Source organism: Watersipora subatra, chromosome 1 (genome assembly GCF_963576615.1).
Source record: "Watersipora subatra chromosome 1, tzWatSuba1.1, whole genome shotgun sequence".
Lineage (NCBI taxonomy): Eukaryota > Metazoa > Bryozoa > Gymnolaemata > Cheilostomatida > Watersiporidae > Watersipora > Watersipora subatra.
In genome coordinates this window covers 51,632,034-51,658,206 of record NC_088708.1, presented here as the reverse complement: position 1 = coordinate 51,658,206, position 26,173 = coordinate 51,632,034, and the positions used below count along the sequence as shown (strand labels likewise).

Genomic DNA, 26,173 nt, shown 5'->3' with positions numbered 1-26,173 from the left:
TAACAACACCGCAAGTACTAGAAGGATGCCGAATCTATGATTTTATATCTAGCAGTGACAGCTTGTTGCTAGCTGTTTCATAGCCTCTTAGATTAAGAGCCACACTCATAAAACAAGCATTGTTGGACTAGTTTTTTGCTTCTCTAACACTACGTGGATCAAGGTCAAAGTCACTAACAAGAATTGTTTGTGCCACAAGATTTCACAAGCTTTGCTTTAGACTTTCAGCATCAAAAAGATGAAGAAACAAGCAAACCAGTTAGACTGATGCCCTTAGGGAAAACTGTCAAGTGAACCAAACATTATGATCACAGGCTATATTTAAACACGAATTGGCTAACCACTTCTAATAAATTAGCAGTAAGCAAGCTGAAGCATGGTGTTTCGTTCATATTCAATCAGACAACCCGCAGGGCTGTGTCTAAGAGGCTGGTTATCAAGAACCGAATAGTTTCGAAACCAAATACTTTAGCTACATGCCAAACATATTTAGTGACTTGATGGAAGGCAGGGCAAAAAATGTGGAAACACTTGCGGGCTAACACACGCACAAACGCCTGGACACGCCCACGTACGCAATGACAAAGTTAGATCTATAAATATAGACTCTGGCTGATTAAATGTACGAATAATATACGGTTGAAGTTACGGTAAATATATTAGGACTACAACAGATCATACCTCAATGTAAATAGATGAGGACCACCATACATTATACCTCAATGTAAATAGATGAGGACCACCACGCATCAGACCTCGATGTAAATAAATGAGGAACACCACACACCATACCTCAATGTAAATAGATGAGGAACACCACACATCATACCTCAATGTAAATAGATGAGGACCACCATACATTATACCTCAATGTAAATAGATGAGGAACACCATACATCATACCTCAATGTAAATAGATGAGGACCACCACACATCCTACCTCAATGTCAACAGATGAAGACCAACACACATCATACCTCAATGTAAATAGATGAGGACCACCATACATCATACCTCAATGTAAATAGATGAGGACCACCACACATCCTACCTCAATGTAAACAGATGAGGACCACCACACATCATACCTCAATGTAAATAGATGAGGACCACCAAATATCCTACCTCAATGTAAATAGATGAGGACCACCACACATCATACCTCAATGTAAACAGATGAGGACCACCACACATCATACCTCAATGTATATAGATGAAGACCACCACACATCCTACCTCAATGTAAATAGATGAGGACCACCAAATATCCTACCTCAATGTAAATAGATGAGGACCACCACACATCCTACCTCAATGTCAACAGATGAAGACCACCACACAGAATACCTCAATGTAAATAGATGAGGAACACCACACATCATACCTCAATGTAAATAGATGAGGACCACCACACATCATACCTCAATGTAAATAGATGAAGACCACCACACATCATACCTCAATGTAAATAGATGAGGACCACCATACATTATACCTAAATTTAAATAGATGAAGACCACCATACATCATACCTCAAAGTAAATAGATGAGGACCACCATACATCATACCTCAATGTAAATAGATGAGGACCACCATACATCATACCTCAATGTAAATAGATGAAGACCACCATACATTATACCTCAATGTAAATAGATGAAAACCACCATACATCATACCTCAAAGTAAATAGATGAGGACCACCATACATCATACCTCAATGTAAATAGATGAGGACCACCACGCATCAGACCTCGATGTAAATAAATGAGGAACACCACACACCATACCTCAATGTAAATAGATGAGGAACACCACACATCATACCTCAATGTAAATAGATGAGGACCACCACACATCATACCTCAATGTAAATAGATGAGGACCACCACATATCATACCTCAATGTAAATAGATGAGGACCATCATACATCATACCTCAATGTGAACAGATGAGGACCGCCACACATCATACCTCAATGTAAACAAATGAGGACCACCACACATCATACCTCAATGTAAATAGATGAAGACCACCACACATTATACCTCAATGTAAATAGATGAAGACACCCACACATCTTACCTCAATGTGAACAGATGAGGACCACCACACATCATACCTCAATGTAAACAGATGAGGACCACCATACATCATACCTTAATGTAAACAGATGAGGACTACCACACATCATACCTCAAAATCGTTGAGAGCTTCAGCAAACTCCGGATAATTCTTAATGGCATTTTCTAGTTCATTGATCATGTTCTCGTAATCCCTCGAGTAGGTCGCGTACATCTGCAAGAAGCTCCCCTTGCGCACAAACACATCGGCAATCCTTGGATCCGTGTCCCTATTGCGCAAGAACAATAGCATTTACTAAGAAATGGAAACATTTTAACAAACTGTTTCTGGAATAGTACTTTCTGCTTTAATGATAAAATAATACAATTTGATTAGTATTCCAAACTGGTGAACCATTCGGACGGTACACCATATTTGGGTAATCATATAGTTATTAACGGTTTGAGCAAAATCAAAATCTATGCCTACGACTAGAGAGAGAAGTTGAAATGAGCTGAGCTTATGAGATTTCCAAAAAAGTCGTGACAGGAGTCGTCGGCTGATACAACTCACTACACACGAACATTTACCGATAGGGCGCAAGCAATTACTGATTGCGCACAAACATTTACCAATTGCGCACAACCATTTACTGACTGCGCACAACCATTTACTGATTGCGCGTGCCGCAAGCATTTACCGATCACATACGGACATTTACCGAATGCGCTCAAGCAATTACCGATCACATACGGACAATTACCGATTGCGCACCTTTTATCGATTGCGCACAACTATTCATCAATTGTGTGCAACTACTTACCGATTGCGCGAAACCATTTACCGATTACGCGCAATCATTTACCGATTGCACGCAACCATTTACCGATTGCACGCAACCATTTACTGCGTGGCCATCTAAATCTTTGATTGAAGCACTAAGTAGAAGAACCTTGAAAATACTCATTTGCTCTTAGTGAGCTGTGTCAGGGTCATAGAGCTATTCTCATTGTAAGTCTTAGGTATTGAGATAGGTCGCCACACCTTAAATTGCTTTCTATCGTAATAGTACAGCATCAATATCTTTACCATTACATCCAGCTATCATCAGTTCGATTTTTTTACGGTGATTACAAACGACAATAGCACACAATTATCAAAAAAGAACTGCTTTACAAACTAAAAGTAGCAGCTTTCACCACTATTTTTTCACAAAGACAGCCTACTAGTGGTACGCCAAAATAGGAACGAACTGTTTTTGGAATGCTTCAGAAAAATTATCTCAGATGAACTCTCATTGGCTATCGTTACTCTGTCTCATCCAATGGCAACCCATGAAGCATAGGTAATCAACTAGCACATTGATCAAAAAATGCTTTGCACTTTTTTCAATTATATATGTACATATATGACAGAAAATTATACGTCGATATATATATATATATATTTATAAATCTTAGTGTTTGTTTGTCATTTGTAGTTCGTGTGTCTAGGTATAGCGCGTTTTTAGAAAAAAATCCATTTCGCAATGAAATTGCACTCGAAACCTCCAGTTCTGCCAACAGGCATTCTATCCATTACATTATGCATCCAACTGGGCAGTGTATTCTTGAATAATTGTGCAAATCATATTTATTACACCTGTCAATCTCTAAAGCGATTAGTTAAAATAGCCCACTTCATGCTACAACTAGCAGGCTTGAAGATCATGATTGTGTGAGAGATCAACAACACATTGTTTTTAATGCTGGCTTCAGAGAGACAGCCACGGCTCTTATTTTTAGTAAATATTCACACTAGCTCAAGTTCCGCAAATTCATTGAGTAAAAAAACCTGGCCAACTAAAAATAAATTTTTGATGTCATAACTTTTTTATTACTTGTACAACGCCGGGCATTCAACTAGCATATCAATATATCTAGGTACAAAAAAAATGCTATGAGTCCATTTTTATAAAGTCAGCTTTCCGATAATTTATCTATTGTAAAGGCAGCATAATGACAGCATATACACTCCCAAGAAGCAAAATGAAAAATTAGGTTGAAGAATAACACAATATAATTTTTAAACTGTTGAAGTACCCCCAAGCTTTGCCATCACACAAATGAAAACTTATAAGCAAATTCCTTCATAGATGGTAGTTTAAAACTTGGCTATCTGGCTTAGAAAAAGTGCACTCCTATCATCTTTGGTAACCCCAATATTGGCAACATTTAAGAAAGTCATGCCGACTATCATCACCAGAAGCAATGAGCTGATCAACAAAATATTTGTTAAGAATTCACGAAGTCATCTTCAAAACAAAAAACAAATAAAATTCCATAGAAGCATGCTACAAAGTTGCTAATAGTTGCCAAGTCGACAAGAATTGTTCTATACTATCGCCTCACAGAGCGCTTAAAAGAAATTGGTATAATCATTTGTTTTGCATTCCACTAAAACCAGTATTAATTTACAAATCATTAGAGTAAATGAGCTATGGCATTGCTGATAATGAAGTACCCTGGGATATACCCGTGGAAATTACTTTGTGTGTAACTGTGTATCCAAAAAATATTCACTGGGCTTTGACCTTTGTTAGATCTAAGCAGTTAGTTGAAAAGTAATAATATGCACTATGATGAGACCAGGCCACTGTGTAGTAAGCTACCTTGATAGTTCGATTAATGTTATTGGTCGATGAGCTACCTTTCATGACACAAATGTGATTGATAAATGGTCCATGGACTGGTATTATATCCAAAAAGATTGATGAGCGCTGAATTAATACAATCGTAGAGATACAATTTTGAACACAGATCCTGTAAACAACATATTTTTCATGGAAGTCAGCTTTAAAATATCAATCCAATGATCACCAAAAAGTAGCCTGAGTATTACAACACAAAAAGCATGGCCATGAGAAAGTAACAAGATGCTTTTTAAGTGAAGAAACACAAAATAGAAGCAATTTCAGAACTTTGCTATGTATGCCTACCACCGGCCTTGACATAGCTCCTGCATTTATTACTTTGACTATTATTAGCGTGTAGAATGAGATATCACAGTCGGATGAAAAAGGGTGGATATCGTCAAATGTCATGAACCAACTGAAATATCACAATTTTAGGTATAAAAAATCCATCTTTCAAAAAATCGACTTAGTTTTAGTCATGGACAACGACGAAGCGCTTGTAAACGAAGGCCAATATTTTAGCACAAAGTCCACAGCTATGAAATATCGCGACACACTACTGACTCAACTCAATATTCAGCCCATCTTTTTTCTAAAGAGCTTCACAACTAAATGTATTTTCACCATAACAAAATTGTGTTACCAGGTCTATATTACAAACAATGCATTTGAATATGTGGGTTAGTTCACTGAGTTGAGGAAATCAAATTAATGTTTTACAAGGATGAGTTATTTGCTTGATGGGCTTGTCATAAACTTTTCAAGTAAAAAACTATTAATACATGTATTCAATTCCCAAACTCAATCTATGATCTTTGTGTCCACTTGTTCCGGCCTGACTTTAAAAAGCTCCGGCAGTTTTACAAAGTTTTTGGAAATGACAAGCCCTTCATTAAAAGCCCTTCATCTTCCCTCTTCTCGGAAGATAACCCGCATTATGTAGCCGTTACATAATGCAGGTTATCTTCAATACATTGCTCAATTGAGTTACATTGTAATTCAATTGAGCAATATATCGCCTGGAGTTGGTATTCTTAAAAAGCAAGAATACCAACTTTAAGTAAGAATGCTTTACAGATAGTCTTCTTCACACTAGCCGGAGTTGCCAGTATTGTCAAGTGAATTATTGCTAAAGGACATTTAGCGTGAAGAAACTTTCCTGTATCAAATTATATATGTACTAGTTATAGCAAATAGCCTATCTTTGCAGCTACTGTCAGCTTAATGACCGTAGCTGACAAAGGTAAGTAGCTGCAAAGATAAGTACATGCATAGCTATTTTCTATAATTAGTATATGCGTATGTCATTAATATTATAAAATATTATAAATAAACATAAATATTATCGTCCAGTCAACCTCCTGTATTGTCAAAAAAGGTAACCTACCAAGATTGGGTAAAGGTTACAGTTTCCATCAGTATGAAACCAATTTTGAGAGGTTTATCAATTTTTTTGGCACTAAAAATTCTAGGAAGTTCTGAATACCATAATAAATTTAAAAGGAAACTTCATGACATTCAGTTTAAGGAACTCTAAAATGATATTTCAAAAACCAGCTGAGTTAATAATGAATTCCAGATGCAATCTATTTGTGGTCGAAAGCTAATAAAAACTGTTGAGTGATGTCGGTATAACCACTTTTTTTTTAATATACAGACACTATTATAGACACACCTGAAACTTGAGACTATTAGCGTTATTCATATCAGAGGATTATACTAATGTAATTGTTAGCAAAACCTGCTTTTCATATACTAGCAATGCTGTCCTTCAAGCAACATAAGATGAATAACAAAAGCGCACTAAAACGAAGGTTATCTCTTTTAGGATTTATTTCGGTCTAGCAGCTATTCCTAATACATGTGTGAGAAAAGTGAACAATTTGCGTATGTGAAAGATGATTTTGCACATTTATCAAAAGATTCAAGGCGCAAAAGATGTACAAGCAGCACCAGTACGACAGTTACTTTTGCAGAAAAAAAAGTTTTAGGTGCAATCAATGGGGTCATTTAATGCCATAACGGAGCATCTGTATTCATACTCGTATATGTGAATGACGCATTTATTTACAGCAGAAATTCAATACTATTAGAACTACATTCAATGACAGCTCACTAGACTTACTAAAAACAAGCTACACAATATACTGTAAAACCTCTATTTGAACGTCACGATATATTTTTCAACCCTTTTTATAGAGTGGCTTTTATTAGAGGTCAAACAAAGAGGGCATTCAACTGCAGGCTTTGCAGTATGTAATACTTTATAGCATCTTCTAATGCTCGGGAACATGTATAACAACAAAGACTTTATCCTACAGAATATGCTTTTCTCATGACATTTATCCTTTGAAAAAGGCTGCTGCACAACATTTATCAGCAAACAAAAATAGTAACCTTTGACAGATTCAACTGCTTTGGACATTCGTATAAGTTTGCTATAATAAAATATTAATTGAATGTGATGTTTACAAAAAACTAAAACAGACAAAATGAACTTTGACATAGGAAATAAATAGCAATCAACAACCTGACCAGACTAATAACTATATGTATGTAAAACAAGCATGGCAGTTTATTTGCTCGCCAACCGTTTTAGGTTTCATCATGAGAATCAGCTAGCATATGCAAAAGTTCATTACTTATGATCTTTTCTGACTGTACGGAAATCTGACAGCTATCATTTCTTATAAAGGAATAATGGCTCCTGCAAAGAGTATTTTCCTAGCATGCAAACAGGGATTAACTTATTATTCGGTTTGATTGAAATATAAAGTACAGTACTTGAATGGTGAAAAGCAGCTCATTGAAGAAGCCGTTCAGAGACAATAAATCTGACGAAAGCTGAAAATTCCAAAGACGTAGCTTAGTTGGGGTGAAAAGGGGGGGATGGATGGGGATGTCACATTAGGTTTCAAATCATTAGTATTTGAAGCAATTCAACGTATATAGGCTATACATTTTGTGTACCTGCTCCATGTCCAGACAATTTCAATACTTAAGGTACTAGACATTTCTGATAACAAAAATATTGAAACTGCCTCTAGAATTTATATTTTATTATAAAACTATCTGTTTTATGCTTGAATTGACTTCTAAGGACTCTGACCTATGAGTGACCTCTGACCTATCATCTATTTGATAGCTGTCTAGGATATCATTGACAATCTACTATATAAACGACAATCGTTGTCTGTGTATCTGTGTATCTATGTGTGTATTTATGTGTCCGCCTCATAGAGTACCGTAATTTTCGGACGATTAGCCGCTATTAGGTATCTTGGGCGCATTAACGGGAATCTCCGGTTAGTACACGCCTCTATTATACATAACCTATTCATCGTTTGCCGTTGTCACAGAAAAATGACGTAATAATTACAACTCTATGGCTTTTTTTAGCTTCATGACACGCGATGCTTTTTTGTCCTCAACATATTGGGGCTAATTTGTTTTCGGCAAAACGATATCGACAATAGTCTCTCGTGATATTAGAATTTGGCGATTAAATTCTATTAACTCTATGAAACACGATGTCATTTTTGTGAACTTCTATTTTCGGCCTTTCTTGAGGTTCAATTGCTAAATCGCAGTTAAGGTCACTACTTTTCACGCGGACAATTGTATTATCTCGAATAGGAATAGCATCTAGATTCTCTCACCGATCAGACAAAGACACTACAATATTTTATTTTTTCATTACATATCGCTGTACCAGTATCGTTGTATTAAAAGTTTAGATGGATAGCTGTTGGTGGAACAGTAACTTTTTTATACACACACTTCTATGCAAGAATTGTTATTATTAATTCAACATATTCACAAATTTTATTTTGTCTTCTCAGTTCGTATTAATTATATCATTACCGAATCATCTCATATTGTAATCGTAGCAAAACCAACTTAATTTAGCTATTACTTGCTAATTATTTTAAATTTACATCTAATTCCTTTTACAATTGTTTTATTTTTTTTAATTTATTAGACAGGCAGAAAACATTTTTTTCATGATATCAAGTTTGAAAGTTACAGTTATCTGACAAAAACTAATAAACTTTACAGTTGTTTTTATTTTCTCTCAAATTGTTTCAACTACACAAAACACTTTTCCCATGATATGTAGTTTGAAAGTTAGAATCGCAAATTTTGTCATATATGTTAAATACAAATAGATTTGCTGTGCAAAAACTGTACAAGTACAGCTTATGGTGTAAAATGTTGAAAAGATACTTTACCAAGGTTGTTTTCTCGCCTTGGAGCGGATTAAAATTTACATTACTTTATTGGGAAAAATTGTTTCGGATCTTCAACGACTCGGTTTTCGAACTACTTTCTGGAACTGATTATGTTCGAGAACTGAGGTTCCACTATACGTTATCAAAAGATATAGGTCGCTGAAAGTTATGAAATTTTAAATTTACATTGGTTTGAATCCCTTTACAGTTGTTTTATTTATTTTTAAATCAGCTGTTCTGCACAAAACCTTTTCTTCATGATATGAAGTTTGAAAGTCGTAGTTGTTTGAAAAAGTTTGAAAACCTTTACAGTTGTTTTATTTTGTCTCTTAATTTATTTCAACTACACAAAACACTTCTTTCATGATATGTAGTTAGAAAGGCAAATGTTGTTGTATGTTAAATACAAATCATTTTTCTGTCCAAACACTTTTTTTACTACCCGGGTGGCACAACTAGGCTTGGGGCTGTGGCGTCACTCGGGGATGCGCGGAAGACCTTTTTTGCCCCGAGTGCAGCGAGAGTCTCCAGGCACGGCTTTCCGGATGAATGAGTTGGTGAGTGCAAGGCGATTGATTGCGAGGTGATTGAGTGCTAGGCAATTGATTGCGAGGTGATTGATTGCCAGTGCGAGGCGATTGGTTGCGAGATGATTGGTTGCGAGATGATTGGTTGCGAGATGATTGGTTGCGAGATGATTGGTTGCGAGATGATTGGTTGCGAGGGCGAGGTGATTGGTTGCGAGGGCGAGGTGATTGGTTGCGAGGGCGAGGTGATTGATTGCGAGGCGATTGATTGCGAGGCGATTGATTGCGAGGCGATTGATTGCGAGGCGATTGATTGCGAGGCGATTGATTGCGAGGCGATTGATTGCGAGGCGATTGATTGCGAGGCGATTGAGTGCGAGGCGATTGAGTGCGAGGCAAGTGGGAGGTGATTGCGAGGAGATTGCAAGGCGAGTGCGAGGCGATTGAATGCGAGGCGAGTGCAACAGCGTAATTGTCAACTGCGAGGCAGGTAAAGACTGGTCAGCCGAGGCAGGGACGCGATCGTCAACTGCAAATATAAACGGGTATGAACAGATGCATGAATCTAGAATATTTACTAGATTTTACACGCATCTAGCTGTAAAACACAATGCAGATTTCCATTGTTCTCCCCAACATTATTGACATGTATATGTGTATGCATAGTATGCATTAGGGTATGCATTGCATACCCTGATCAGAACAACAATTTCAGTAGACTGCATATTTGGAGTTGTTTTACAGTATGAAAGACAACTCTCAATAAACCTTATGCTGCGCGTGAATATGTTCCCGTAGGCGGGTAATGCAGCTAGTTTATGTCTATAGCTCCGAAGGTTTGTTCAGGTATATAATAAAAATGTAAGAGGTGGCAACATGCAAGAAAAGCTCGGTACAAAAAGATGGCCATGAAACAACAGTAAAAGGCTTGCTTCATCAACTTCAACAGGAAAAACCTACCAGATACAAATTTTCTTGTTTACTTCACTATCGAACATACTGGATGAGTTGCCAATATTTTAAAATATTACTTAACCCTGAGCTTGATGGGAGTGCCAGCATACATTGATTCTTTTATAGACCGGATAATGCTGTAAAGGAGGGGTCCAAATTAGAAGTCCATTCAAAAACCAATTAAATTATGTAAACGGAAAGCTAGTTGAAAATTCCCCTAACCTCACTATGATTCAATGCTGACTTCATAAACATCCACAGTAATCATTTCAGGGGCTGGGATTGCATTCAGGGCTCACCCAAAAAATACAAACTAGATTTTTCTGACATTTATGAGCAATAATTTTAACACTTCCAAACGCTAAAACTGCTCGATAAACGTTAGTAATTACTATACACGTAAGTACATATACGTGTAAGTACATCCCGCATACTTTCATAGTACATCATAAACACAGCACTAAAAATTGTGAGAGATTAATAAGAACTAAAATGCTGAAGATGAACAGGGCGAGAATCAGAAGCAATGTCAATGCCAAATATTCTTTAGCCAATCAGCATCAGGATATCAAAATGATGGAAAGATCTACCCTACAGGATGAAAATATTCATTGGTTACAAAAATTCGCGATTTCGCGAACAGTCAATTCTGCGAATTATTAAATTCCGTGAAATAATTAGTTCTATTTTAAATCACAAGGGAGAATAACTACTGCATCAAATTAAAAACTAGCCGGTAGGCTAGTTTTTAATATAAATACTAAATGTAGTTGAGTTCCAAAGCATTTTTAAAATCATTGCCTGGGCTTTGAGCTAACACCATTGCCAATGCATCACATTTCTTTACAAAATTATTCAAGGTTGTCACAAGATATGCAGAATGGCGTCATCGCAAAAATAGCTACTAAAGTAGAAGTACTAAACGTAGCCGAGTTCCAAAACTTCTTTAAAATCATCGCCGGGCTTTGAGTTTTATTGCCATTGCATCAAACTTTACAAAATTATTCCAGGTTTTCACAAGTTATCCGGCATAGCTTCATCATTACAAAAAATCTCTCCTAGTCTTTTTACATTGAAATCAACTTCATCAATCTCTAATACCGAAGTTGAAGACGATCATGATTCTTGTCTGGACATTATGGTATTTATTTGATTTGCAGTGAAGATACATTTTTCCATATTTAACTGCATTAGTTAATTCTTTTGTTTAAAAACTGATCGCTTTTATCAAATACTTCAGCTATTGTTTTTGTACTTCCTTAACACTTATTAATACTTTTTCTTTTTTGTGTTTACTGCAGATTGAGAATGAAACAACCTACTCCGATTACGAAAACTAGAGACAAGTAGTAATATTCATCAAGGCAGGAATATTGGCAGAGAAGCAATCAGTCAACCTAGACACCAACTTCATCGACAACAACTCCTTGATATCGCTGCAGCAAACATGATTAAATTGTATATTTTATTTCATGTATAGATATATTATAATCTATTACAAACTTGAGTGTACAAATAAAATATTTCAAATACAAATAAAATTTTACAAACGATGAATGGAGTAAATATAAACAGTTTAGTCCATATGGCGGTTGTCTAGCAATAAAATTAAACTGGTACTCTTGATAAGTGAATACTAGCGTGTAATGGTGCTCTCTGATTAGTTATTTTGGTAACAGCAGCTCTGTCGCTGTCAATGTCTTGGGTAGATGTTAAAGGCGATTCTCTCGCTAATACATGACTGGTAAGGAAGTTATCATCAGAACTCTCCTCGTGGCTTACTATTGCAAAGTTCTGTCGGTTGGCCAAAGATTTGTGCTCGTAAAGGCGTTTTTGTTCCTTTTTTAAAACAGATATATTCTCCTCGTTAGCAGCTGCAGTCCCTTCTACCTCACATTCAAGATCTCCCTGAATGATTGGTGATCTTCTAAGAATGACATCTACCTCCCTTGCAGTCATTGTGGTTCCGTGTATGATGAAAGATCTCTCTCTCTCTCTCTCACACTAAAACAAATAATGAAGCGGTAGGGATGGAAAAAATAAATATTGTGTTTTACCGAAGAACCAAAGTAAAATTCAACTAATTTAGTAAATGGTTTTGAAAAAACTCATCACTTACCACAAATTGTTGGTCCACCAAAGGCCTCAAAATCAATGAATATTCGTGAAAACTTCTGAACGCAGCAAAATATTTATAGCTCAGCACAATTGACTCGTAGTCGTAAGCTAAATAGAAACCGAAACACGCAATGTGCGCATGCGTATGGTTAACTCTTCCTAGAGAGTGAGTGTTCAGCCGCGAATAAATTAATCCGCGAATATGCATGCAATTTCAATTTTCGCGAAATATAACTCCGCGAATAAGTTCATCCTGTAGGGATAGCGATTCTCTGCAGATGAAGGAGGAAAGACGGTTAAATTTCATTCATTAGTTGAAAAGCAATATCCATCTATTTCTAGTAGAGATTTTATTTTCGTCGCTGCCATCAACGAGCTCGTTGCTAGGACACTTTCATATGAACAGACTGTGTGCTCCCATTCATGCCTTAGAGACGAGACTGAGAATGTATCACAATGTATCTGTATACAAATGACATACCGGGACAGCTGAAGCCAGGAAGTAGCAGGGATTACTGTCATGTAAAACTGTAGCGAGTAATTTAAACATCACTTCCCTGCTCATAAAAGCCTATGACGAAGATATACACTAGTATAGAAAGACTTCTAACTTACATTTACAACATATCAACTGCGACCTTTGGCGTTTCGCTGTGAATGATAACAGATTAGTTAAACAAGAGATATATACAGTAAGAATCTGTCATAGCTATTCACAGGAGACTAGTTGTTTGACACAACTTAGATAAAGGAGGGGTCTAAATTACAACTCCATTAGAAAGTCAATTACATTTTGTACATTGTACATTTTTTTTGCGGGTTAAAAATTCCCCAAAACTGCACCATGATCCAATGCACAGTTTTTTATTAGACAAGCTGCACTGCAAGCAGTGAACAGATGCAGATTCTCTAGTAATAAACGGAGTAGTAATAGGCAGTATGATCAGAGAAAATAAATTGGATGTGAGAGCGTTGGAGGAATAGTAGTGAGAAATTGAGCCAAACTAGAAACTGTGACCCACAAATAAATTGTTCTGAATCAAAACAACACCACCTTTCTTGTAACCTTTTTCTCAAATACCTCAGTTGTTGTCCCTGCCACAGCTACAAGACAATTTTGATAATGCTGTGGAGCCGACACACTGGGCCACTATTTATGACCATAATTTGATCAATCATCTTTGAGATCAATCTTTGTAAAATGTAAAGTTGTGATACTCGGCAGTTGGTCCTTGAAATTGTTCAAGATCAATATTTCCAATTCACAACGCCTCATTCTGCGCGCTGATGGATGTCAAAGCAACAATTGTACCAATTACCCAAACCGTGTGTCAAGTTCAGAAGCAAAAATAGATGGGTAAGTGTCATCTGTCTCCCTTGTTTCGGCCATATTTATCGCTTTGCGACGTTACGGCTACTTCACGGCACAAGTAAGTCGATTCTAGGGCCAAATCTTTTTGCTCAACTAATACTTATTCAACAATATTGATTATTCCAATTGTATCGATCTAAAATTGCAGAAAATATTTTTTAGAAACGCTGAAATCGTTTGTTATAAAGCAAGCGTTTGATCATCATAGCCTACAAACAATCAATTGTATAGGCCTATATGGTGTGCCTTCATGTATATACAGTAGCCACTCCTGTAATGTATACTTCCTATAACGTACATGTAAAATCTAGATAACATAAAGAATTTATACAAAGTTTTTGTGGTGTAACCTAATGGATATACAGTAGACCCTCCTATAACGTAAACTCCAGATAACATCATGAATTTATGTGAAATCTTTGCTTCGTACTACGTAAAAAATTTCATTTAACATAAAGTACCAAGTTGGGCCAGTTGTCAAGTTCAATCTAATGTTACTCTATCTCGCCACACTTCTCGCTACATCTCCAAACAAAAAACTTTGAAAATCATTTTTAGACCATGCATATAAATGAATATGAAATATTGATCATAAAACAATGCATATAAATGAATGCACGAGAGGTCACTGACTTTCTCTGAACAGATAAACGCAGTTTTCAATATCAATGTAATGCATGGGCATTAAACTTTACAAGTTGTCTATTATAGACAACTTGTAAAGTTTAATGCCCATGTATGCCAAAATAAGTATAATACTTAGTTAACATTTAGTAGCAAAATTTAAATCTGCGCCTTCAAAAAAACCCATGCATTCATCAGAGGTTTTCAACAGCATGTAAAGCAATAACCAAAACTTGTCATCTTATACAGGAAAGAATTTAATGAGTACAAATACTGCAACACTTAGTCAAACTTTGCTCAAAGTATCATATCTAGTAATAAAAATTACAAGGATGCCGCATAGTAACTAATGTTAAACAGTTGTCATATTGAATATCAGCGCATAGTGAACAATGCAGGAGACTGTAGTGGTATTTTTACTTGTACTCGAAATACCTTAAAGCACTTCCCTCAATGTGGGAAACATAGATAAGATTAGAAAAACCCAAGTCACACTAACGGAGAACTCAGGGCAAAATCTATCAAAGAAAAATTGAGATCAGTCAATCTCAGCAGGATTTTAAATGTCCCTTGTCACCGCAATCATTGTCGGTGTAATCGCTGAGAGCTGAGCAGTGTTGTCCCTTCTAGGGTTTTATTTTGTGATTAGGGTTTCAAAATAATCAATCAAAAAATGCTCACAGAAAGGCTTTATATTATTGCCCACAGTTACCTGGGTATAAGATACCTGGGTGGATTACATGGAAAGTCTACAGATAAGGACTTTAGCTAGAGCTTCACGATATGGCGATTTAATTGATTGTTGGCAATTTCTAAGGTAGACGATTTGAAAATTGCCACCATTTAATGATATATCCCCAATCGTGTAAACAATATAGTCTCGGAATGGCGATTTATCTCACACCTGACGATTGTCAGAGTGAGCGATACTGAAACTAAAACACACGACCTTCTAGTCTCAGAATAGCCTCCTTTTGTTGGCCTTCCATGCACACAGGCATTCATGAAATGTTTCTAATTATCACACACACAAAGCAGTCTCTTTTTAAGCTAAAACATGCAAAAATATTAGGAAGAATTTACAAGTTTTTCACATAATCATAGCTAATCGTCTAGCTGCAATATTGAATCAAATCATCGGGTGATTTTTGGAAATTATGAAGCTCTAGTTAAAGTTCGTTGAAAGCTGTGTTTCCAAATCATGACTAAAATTGTGCGTCTATTGCTGCCCTCCAAAAGGAGAACGTTGTCATAAAATATTATTTGGTTACAGCTTATACTAAATTATACAATTTTTCAGTAAATACTAACATGCACACCCAACCTCGGATAAGAAAGGCAGATGAGTACAACGACCAAAGACCTCTTATGAGTGCTGAACACATACCAGTTCTCAAGCCTGTGCTGGAAGTCCTTGAGGAGCTCTTCAGTGAGATTAGCAAGTTGTGGAAGCTGATTGAATATTTTGTTTATACAGTCGGAAGGGATAACAGGCTGGCCATGATCTTCAGCAGCTTTATTAAGATGCTGTCTGAAGTCCTATAACACAATTCGTCAAAATGCTACCAGATCCGAAAGCGCCTCGAAAGACTTGCTTGTTAGCGACTTCATCAAAGTTATACTTGCGCAACATGACTTTGTAATTGTTTCTTTGTCATTGTTTTTTCTCGATATTGTCCTGATTGCAAAACATTTTTGAGTATTGCTTAGTGGTTATGAATAAAATTGTGACCTTAAAAAATATTAAATTATTTCAGTTCAAAAGTTGTTATGGGGTAGTTATTTTTAGACGAAGCTATTCGATTCACAAAGTCACATTGTTTAATGCTGCCTTTAGAGTAGCCTACCAAATAGCTTTACAAAAAAAGTTCTCACATATTCAGCCGAGATAAAGTAGCGAACAATAAGTTACAATCAAAGATTTTCAAGTGAGATACTAACGCCGAGATTCGGACATAGTTTCTAGGTTCCTGACAACTTGTTACATATCTACACTATATTGGCAAGGAATAACTATAGCACACCCCTTTTTGCTAGCACGATGTAGTGACTAGCCATTAAAATTGACAAGTGTCAACAAGTGAATAATATCGAGCTAAAGGGCTAGTAAAATGCGCTAATCTAGTCACTTCTAATGTAATGCAATGCAGGAGAAGGCTGACTCGGAAGCAGAAGGAAGTTACGCTTGAGGATCTCATCAAAAAGACGCATTGCATTATCTAAACTTGACAAACAAGACAAGAACGATGAGTTTGAAGTAGCTAGCCAAATGCTCAACGCTTGAATTGTTACTAGTGTGTATTATGAGTCTACTGTTTGCTGCCGGCTAAATGCGGATTGCGAGATAGAGTTTAGGCTAAAGCTAGATGATAGATTGCTGCATATAGGTTCACACTATATCGTCATATCTCGGCGTTGATGCCACAATTATACTTCAATGGTCGTCGATGATAACCATGTTCACACTATCACATACCCATCCGCGTTTGCATCAGGAAATATTCCGTGATGTAGAGTTTTCATATATCTTTTTAAATTTTCGCCAAGAAACCTCGTTTTCGCATGCGGAAATCAAAAACTAGTCCTGAGCTTCTATCATAGTATCAACAAATATTATCATAATATCATGGATACGAATAAATCACTTTATCCATGACCGCGATTTACCATGGTCGAAATGGTTAACATTTGAAAGGCGGACGTCGATGCTCGACGAAATATCAAGAAAGTTTGACAGCTGCAAACTTTCCTGATGTGCCTGGGATGCTTCATCGATGCCATCAATTCACTGTTTACATAATCGATGATGGACACCGAAAGAGAAATGCTGACAAACAGCGATATAGTGTGAACCAGCCTTTAGGCCGAAGGTTTTAAAATGAACACTTTTCGTCATGCATTTTCAGACAAAAACGTTGAAAATCATTTTTGTTACGATTTGAAAAACTGCTTAACATATAGTGGTTAAGTCATAAACCTACAGTTATAATATGGCTGCACTTACATCATTGTTGCAGTTTCAGCTCGCTAAACAGAAAATAAACCAATATCACAATCAGTTACCATAGAATAAATACAAAAGATTCCCTTCCAACAAGAATGAGCAATACCAGGAAAAGTAGGAACAATGACTCAAATTTCTACCATTTTTTAGGTTTAGTTTTACCAAAAGCTTGGCGCAGTGAAAAATATATTTTACTCTGTGATATGAGCAATAGATTGCCAAACCTTCTAAAATCTAAACAAAAAAAGTATATTTCCAATGAAGTTGAAAAAACAACTCACAATGTTGAGCAAAACAAGAGCATCAAGATAATCTTTTTCCGAAGTCATGATTTCATTAGCGAGATCATGCGACCTTTGCCTCAGCTTCAGAGCCCGTAATTCCACACTGGTCTCAGGCTCTACATCACTATCAGAACTTGAGCCTATACAAAAACACGCATAATTTTTAGACCAAATTCAAAAAGGAATCTTATTACAGATTTAGGAATTACAAGAGTATGAGTTTTAACGTCAGCTTAAACATTGAGAATTGAACCCATTTTTAACTAGACAGTTATACAAACATAAACATTGAGAATTGAACCCATTTTTAACTAGACAGTTATACAAACATCTTGAACTAAATATATCTGCTATAAATAGTGACAAAATCATTTAAATCAAAAAAAATATTGGTAAAAAACTTTTCGCACCATAATAATTAACTTATCAAACATTCGCATATGGAATTATTCCTTCACCATACATAACATGGCTCATGATTGTTATACTGTATAAACAATCACAGAAGGCATATCATCTCAAAATATTTCATGAATGACAGAAACTACTTTTTGCCAACATGCTGTTAGCAGTCCGATATCATGGGCTATTAGAGTGGCTTAAAAATTTCAATATCCGACAAAGTTAACTTAATTCATTATACCGTATTTCATGCTAACCAACTTGAATCTGTCCATCTTCTGTACATCTATGCAGTTGATTTGAAAAGTGAAAAAAACTCTAGATATATTACAATGTGTTTTAACACCTCCAAGAGTTACCTTCTGAAGTTATTACAATGAAATAATTCACGATAAACACAGAAGATCAAATTACAATCACTTAAGCGCAACCTTCATATCACAGTTAGAGAGCATGTTCAAGCAGGAAGTACTAAAACATGACCCTTTGATTGACATTAATGTAATTGACATTAGCGGATTTGCTCAGATGTAAAACAGCAAACAACCTGCATGAAAGTGGGAAGGGTTGATTATAGTCATTCACCATACGGCTGCTCAAGTACAGCTTGAACAGTTGACTGGTTGTGAAAGTGAGCACCAGAAGTCCACAACCAGTTACCCCCAGTTCCACAACATCACAAAAAGGATTGACAAAAACCCCAATGATTGTCCATTAGATAAATATTCGTTACCTAAGGTTTTATGAACATTTTCAAATTTTGTGATTTATCCTTGCACCAGCAATATTTTCTTGTCACCATAGAGTCCATTCATTATTTGATAAGCGAAGACATAAGATGAGCAATAATGAATAAGAGAGCCACTAGTATTAGTACTAGAGTTAGTATGGCACAATCCATATCAACATCAGTTTTACAGCCAATCACAAGACACCACAATACTGATTAGGTTGGGTACTAAACCCTAGGTGTTGATAATATTTAAGAAAAGGTAGAAAAGCGAAGAAGCCTGCCTGGAACATAGAAATTCATAGGGATGCATATGGAATTATTTGAGCGCAGCATTTCAGTCTAACCCTGTGTAGCAGTTATCGTTAGTTTGCAGGAAGAGCAGCTAGGCGATATATGCTATATGAATTGATTTGTTGACGAGGAAAGCAAACCTTTTGGGCCGACTTCCAGAGCAAAAGTATTACCCGGAAAATTGGAATAAACGTCTCCTTTCTGGTCTCCAGCAGCGATCGAACGCTCATCTTCGCTGCTTGACACAAGGTCTTCATAAATGTTACTATTGCCGCTTTTGAGAGTGACAGATCTTGACAATACCCTAACGTCACCAAATTCGTGACTGGCAGTAGCCCCAGGAAGGCCTGGAGCTAGCTGGTTTGGACAATCAGTTAGAATGTCTATGGGCACCATGTAGTCGGACTCTGAGAGGTTGTCAGGCTCCGCTGCACAATCACATGCAACGTGGTTTGAACAGACTGCAAATGAGACGATCAAATAGAACTGAAGCGCGGATGCTTGTGACATGAAAAAGTATAGCTGCAGTACAAGGAGACAGGTCACAGTCAGCAGCATGAACCATTGCAGCGTAGAAGGTAAATAAGACACTTCTACACAAGAATACATCCAGCAATCAACAAACAACTACAGCATACAAATGAGCATGAAAAAATCAAGTGTAACAACTAGCTTAATGAAAGCAAAGGCAATTGTCTACTAAACAGGAAGTCAAAATATGCCTCATAGAGATAATTTATGAATAGAACTACTATTTACAAGTGAGACAATCATCATTTAGCCAGTTAAAGAAATAGCAGATCAGATACAATCACTAACTGGATATAGAAGCATTGACAACATCGCACACTGTTCCCACTTGGGGTGGTCAGTTTATCAAACACTTTCATTCTAAATACACTGAAATGGTTTGTCTTTTACCGTTGAAACAGCCAAAATAACTTCATCTAATTAAAAGTTTTTGTTTCAGACCCTGATGTTAAAAACCAAAGGAGGTTAGAGGTCATGTAGGTTAGAGAATTACATAAGAAAAAGAAAGATAAATTTATGAGTAGCAACAAAAAGTCAGCCTCTAAAAGGCTGCGAGTAACAGAAACAGACTCACGTGGTGATTTGTTTACTAAACTACAAATTGTGGAGAAAAATTATGAGCCTTCGGTGACTCTTCTGATCCATCTGAATGTGATGAAGTGGATCAGATAAGTATTGTATGTTACAATCTTGTATTAGAATAGACCCTATAGCCATTGGTTATTTTATCACACACAAGTTTTGACACTTTCAACAGGGCAGCAAATCATAACAAACACACCTGCCAACTGATCCTCAGCAGTGAGTCCATTATCAGTCAACACATCACATGACAAGCCATGTTCTTGTATTTCTGCTTCATGGTAAACATTCTCAGTCACATTTGTGCTTTCAGATGTAAAGCTGCTTTCATTAGATGTCAGAGGAGAATTGCAAACAGATGCAATGCTTTGTGAATTAATGCCCTGTATAGGAGGTATAGGTGGAGGAGCACTCGGCCTTCGAGCTTTTATTTTAGGGGAAGCTGAAGAATGCGAAGCACTTGCCGTTCTTCCCAGATTACATGAAAAATCATGTATATTGATTTCTGTTTTCTGGTTTTCAATACCTTTTTTAGAAGTCGCTTTCCAAACGTGTTCATAATGATTTTCTGATAAAGTCCTGGCAACCCCACTAGCAGTATTAGATAGGCACTGGTCAATCAAAAGGACAGAATTAGCGGTAACTGGAGATGCGGTTATCTCATGGTCGGTTGATGATATTTTACTAGACTCAGGAACATCATTATCGGTTTGAACCAACAAACTATTTCTTGGTTGCGGAACAGGGGCAACTCTGACTACTGCCTCTGGCAATGCTGCTGTGTCAATATTTAGATCATAACGAGGTGCTTCATTATCATGTTTCGTAGACATGTGTTTTTCTTGTTCATCTGAAGATGTGATTGCTGGAGATGTTGACAATCCTTGTGAACTAGCTTTATTCATGAATGTCTTTTGTCGAGGCTTCGGTATGGGCGATAAAAAAGTCCTGCTAGATAAATTCCCCTCTCCCACTTTGGCACGAATATTGCTAACATGGAACATGTCAGTAACCATACCAGGCTTTGAATTTTGCTTTGCAGAAGCTCCTTCATTTTTTTCTCTTGCATTGTCAAGCTCCGATGATGCAGTTGTCAAGGAATCAAGGTGTTTGTGATTATAACTGGGTACTGCGGAAACACAACGATGTGCAAGCAATTAGCAAAAGTGCAAATCTAGATATACCAAAAGCTTAGAAAAGCAGTATGCTGTGCGCAACATGGGATCTTAGCAGCAGCAAACACAAAAATCCATGTTTCCACACTCCACAGATTTTATCAACAAGAATTGTAATAATCGAAAACAGCTTTCTCTATTACTTTTAATCTCCGCTGAACCAGTTCTATGCCAGACAATTCAATTAATGGTATTTGCAATATTCTAAGACTACCAACCACCTATTTGAATATGAAATTCAACACAGATTAATCATAATTTAATATTAAAAAGACAAATTACTGATCACTATTGAATGGCTGATTTCAGTCTAAACAAATGAATTACTGGCCCTCTCACCTAAAGTAATCACTAGTTCAAATCACAGAAGTCTAGCACATCATAGAAAATTAGCTAGCTTGTGAATGTCTGCTTGGCTCAACATTAATTTTAAAGTTCAGAAATGTTGATTACATTCGTTTTTTTTCAGGCTACAACAAAAATGCCTGTGAGTACCTCTTCAAATAACAATAGCTGCAAAAAAGGATATCCTTGAAACTTAGAGCCACAATAAATGGAGGTCAGAACACAACCTGAACTACTGTTGTATCATCTGAAAAACCTACATGTTATTGTCGGACCAAGACTCCCAGAATGTGCATCAGGCATTAGAGCAACATATCTATTAGATGGTGGCTTTAGACAATAGTTAGTAGCCAGGCATTCAAGATAATCTGATGCCAATCCAGTTTGAAACAAATGCATAAATTATATTAGGGCAGAAGAAATCATAACTTCAATATTGTAGGGTGCTAATAGCGGCTGGTAATAGCTTGCACTATCAGACCCACTCTGATGAAGTACATAAAAACCTGAAGCACAAACTGGGCAGATGTTAGTTCTAAATTGTAGCAGATAGTGACAAAGTGTGTGGTCTACAATGGTTAGTCAAATTTTGACGGCTCATAAGTAGACCATAGGTCTACCCATTGCTATGGGTAGACCTATGGTAGACCTATTGGTAGACTTATGGTCTACTGGTCTACTCACAACATTTTATTGTGAGTCGACCATAGGTCTACCCACAATAAAATGTTATATGCTCAATGAAAGAATCAACTGGTATACAACAAAGCATCAAAAATATTCAAAAAAATAATCGACAACTGGTATATCATCATACCATTTATGTGGAATGCATAGCAATGTTACCTGGATCCTCAGAGCTTATCAGACTATTTGAGTAGGAGCAAGTACTACTAGTTTCGGCTTCATCCTCCTTTGTAGGTTTTATCCTGCACAGAACCTCTAATGTTAAAATTTATGTATCATCTAATAACAGTAATTTTGAAATAAATGTTTAAATAGCATTGAAAAGTTATCCAATACTACATAGCAAAACTTACTTGAAGGTTGGCTTTGGAGCTATGGGTGGTCGAGGAGACTTTGTGAGCGCTGCCATGGCTACAAAAATAAACTGCTGTAACAAATCTATGCATATATTGTACTAGCTCTATTTGGCAAGAAGGGATTTATGGTTTAGAAGTTTTCAGAAGTCTCATAGAACTTTGCTTATTTATGGATTTGGCCACAAGGTTAATTCAAATAAACAGCAATTATGATGAAAAATCCTGTAAAGCTTAGGTTTTGCTATCGTTGTTTTCAATAATTGGTTTTTATGAAAATTACAATACGTGTTCCAATGTTTCCCATCAGAAGTATGTTGGTACATGACTGAAGCTATCTAGCACCATGTGTCCTTATCAATTACAATGAGCATTGTTTAAAATTCGTTTGAAAGAATCAAACGCCAGTGGAGAAGAGCGAAACTTAAAAAACATAAACTATACACTCTTATCCCTTCGTTCTGTCAAAATCAACATGGAAAAATAGTTTTAGACCTCCTTATGCTGAATCATCAATAGTTGATGCCAGTTTTAATATTTTATGCCATCTTCCTCACTTGCACTTTGTTTAGTTCTCACGAGCTGCTGTTCGCAAGGAATTAAAGATTTTTCAATCAAAAAGTCATAAAAATGCTGAATTCTCTTTAAAACATAGTTTCCAACCCAGTTTGTTTAACCATAAGGATACCATTATATGATGGCAAACGTACATGAAGAGAATCATTAAGAATTCCTACTGAGCAAGTTAACTGCACAGACCTATTAGTATGACGCTGGTCTTAGTATAAATTTGATATATTGTCTAACAGAATACTGAAGTGGTACTGTTTAGACTTTGGTGACATACTTGAGTATTCATCAGTAGTGCAGAAAAACATTTTCAGAAATCATTAGAAAATAAAATCCTCTAAAAATGCAAGCCAAGATTTGAAAATTCAATTTCGGTAACAGTATTCAAAGAACACCAATCTATAAAAACTCGAATAAACACTTTTTCACAGTAATGTGTTTGTTAGAAGATCACCTGGTCAATAAATGAAAGTGTGATGTGTTTTGGCTGTGCACTTCATAGCATACCTTACATTCACATTGTTGTACTAGTCTTTTATTAGTTTTATTACTTTTATTAATCAAATAGAGACAATCTATGACTAACAAATACAATCAACCAAATATGCAATTGTTCAACGATCACTTGATAAATATTGAAAATGTATACATGCTGAAAATTGTCGAGTGTTCAAACTAGCACTCAGTACCAACTAGCAAGTCTTTTCCCCCTCTCTCTCCCTCTCTCCCCCCCCCCCCCTCTCTCTCTCTATCTCTCTCTCTCTCTCTCTCGCTATACACACTATATGGAAGGCACTTACGCACATACAAAATACGAGTCATATTAGAATTATTATCGTACTCATGAAGTACTCTTCAGCACTACCATAAACTTTATGAGTAGAGCTATCACTTCAGTAATGTGGCAAGCACAATACAAAGTTTTAAATCACCAGCTACAAAATTATAATGCATGCGTATGTTGTAGCAGCAAACTGCACCAACTTTTAACATACACTGCTCTAGACTTGCAATAGCTTATAGATTAATTTACAAACAATATATCTGTGCAATTACAATTATGGCAGCACTATCATGGTGAATGTTTTCCGCTAGTTTTATCGGTAAACGACCACAACTTTGCACTAACCGAAGGCGAAAACAATATTTTACTAATGCCGTTACAAAAACAAACTGAAAAGCAAAGAGCACGACAGCAATTATTATGTAACATAACATTTAATGTACCTGATTAAACAATCGTGTTTGCGTAGCGCCCTACAAAGGGTTTTCTCAGAGATATCTACATGTATGCGATGTTCCTAGCGTTTCATGCTTCCTAGTTTTCCTTGTTTTGATCTGCGACATTTATGTACATTCGTTTTGCAAATTTGTTAGTTTAATTAATAACGATAATATAATGAAAAAACAGAAATATTGTAATATAATTGAAAAAATTACTTTAGAATACAAAATATTAAAACAAAAACAAGACATTTTTATTGGATTGGAAACAATGCGGACATGGCAACGCAATAACATTGAACTTATCCGGATTATCCGGAAAACGCTGATCTTTTGCGTTGGAGGCAAAAAAAACTTCAAATGGTTCGTTTTATATTGGTAAATACTAGTTCCTATTCAAAAAGTCCTACGCTTGCAGTGTGCGGTTATACGGTATATACGGTAAAACATTTTCTACAACCCGCTTAATCTCTCTCGCAACAACCCGCTTAATCTATCTCCCTCCAATCCTGCATGTAAATGGTATAGGAAATTATAAATAACCGTCATTTCTTCAGAATGGAGTATCAACTTCATTTTGTTACTAGCTCGAGGTGAGATAAGTAATTAGCGAGTGGAGATTTCCGGAATGGAAACGGAAATTTTTCTACCGTATACGCCGTATACCGTGGCTCTTCCCAAAACTTTTTGGATAGGAACTAGATTTTTCTCTCTTCGAAAGAATTTTACCAATATTTACCTCTATTTACTACTTTAAAGCTAGTGACAAATATAAAACAGTGATGGTTATGTCGTGTAACAAATTGAGCGTGAACTTAATATTAGATGTACAATTAGACAGTCTTCATTCGTGCCGTAGTCATTTTCTTTAGTTTCAGGATCACTAAAAATTGAACACATTGGTAAAGATACTGGCTTGTGTCATTGATTTTTGGTTATGCAGCAAAATATATTTGAGTTCGTTCAATTTTTCGGAATCAAATGGATCTTTGTAAATCAAAACGATTCGACAGCAGCAACTTTTTTGCTATTGTAATATTAAGGTAGATTTGCAGAGACCCTTTTCTCATACCATAGTTAGGGAGAAAATAGCTGTTCTGTTAAACAATTTAAAGATTATGTAGTATAGGAATATCTGTGACTATCTTCTGCGCTTTTTTTGTTTGTGATATATCTAAACTGTTGCATTTTCACTTAACCGGCGGAATTGAGCTTTCTGCATATTTTTTTAAGCTGTTAGAGTCCTTCAGTGACAGAACCAACTTATAACGTGCAGCTGACATAGCCCAGACGCAGTCATGTCTCACTCTTTCACAAAAAAAGTACAATATACCTACAGCGCTTCCTTCAGTGTGCTATTACACATAAATAACATTTAATAGAAAATGCTGGTTTTTACTGCAGCTAGCAGAGGAAAAACTCAAT

General features: G+C 36.3%; 1 protein-coding gene across 1 annotated transcript in view; it reads right to left on the bottom strand.

The window, feature by feature from the left end:
• LOC137388643 (FYVE, RhoGEF and PH domain-containing protein 6-like) overlaps window positions 1–24,851 on the bottom strand; it is a 63,096-nt gene extending 38,245 nt beyond the window's left edge. The window contains exons 1-8 of the mRNA XM_068075118.1: window positions 24,752–24,851; window positions 22,955–23,012; window positions 22,761–22,843; window positions 20,594–21,523; window positions 19,422–19,874; window positions 17,853–17,995; window positions 15,955–16,106; window positions 2,199–2,355 (exon numbers count right to left, since the gene is read on the bottom strand). Of these exons, the coding sequence (XP_067931219.1) occupies window positions 2,199–2,355; window positions 15,955–16,106; window positions 17,853–17,995; window positions 19,422–19,874; window positions 20,594–21,523; window positions 22,761–22,843; window positions 22,955–23,010 (1,974 nt within the window). The 5' untranslated portion in view covers window positions 23,011–23,012; window positions 24,752–24,851. The remainder of the gene's footprint in view (window positions 1–2,198; window positions 2,356–15,954; window positions 16,107–17,852; window positions 17,996–19,421; window positions 19,875–20,593; window positions 21,524–22,760; window positions 22,844–22,954; window positions 23,013–24,751) is intronic.
• Between the last annotated feature and the right edge of the window lie 1,322 nt (window positions 24,852–26,173).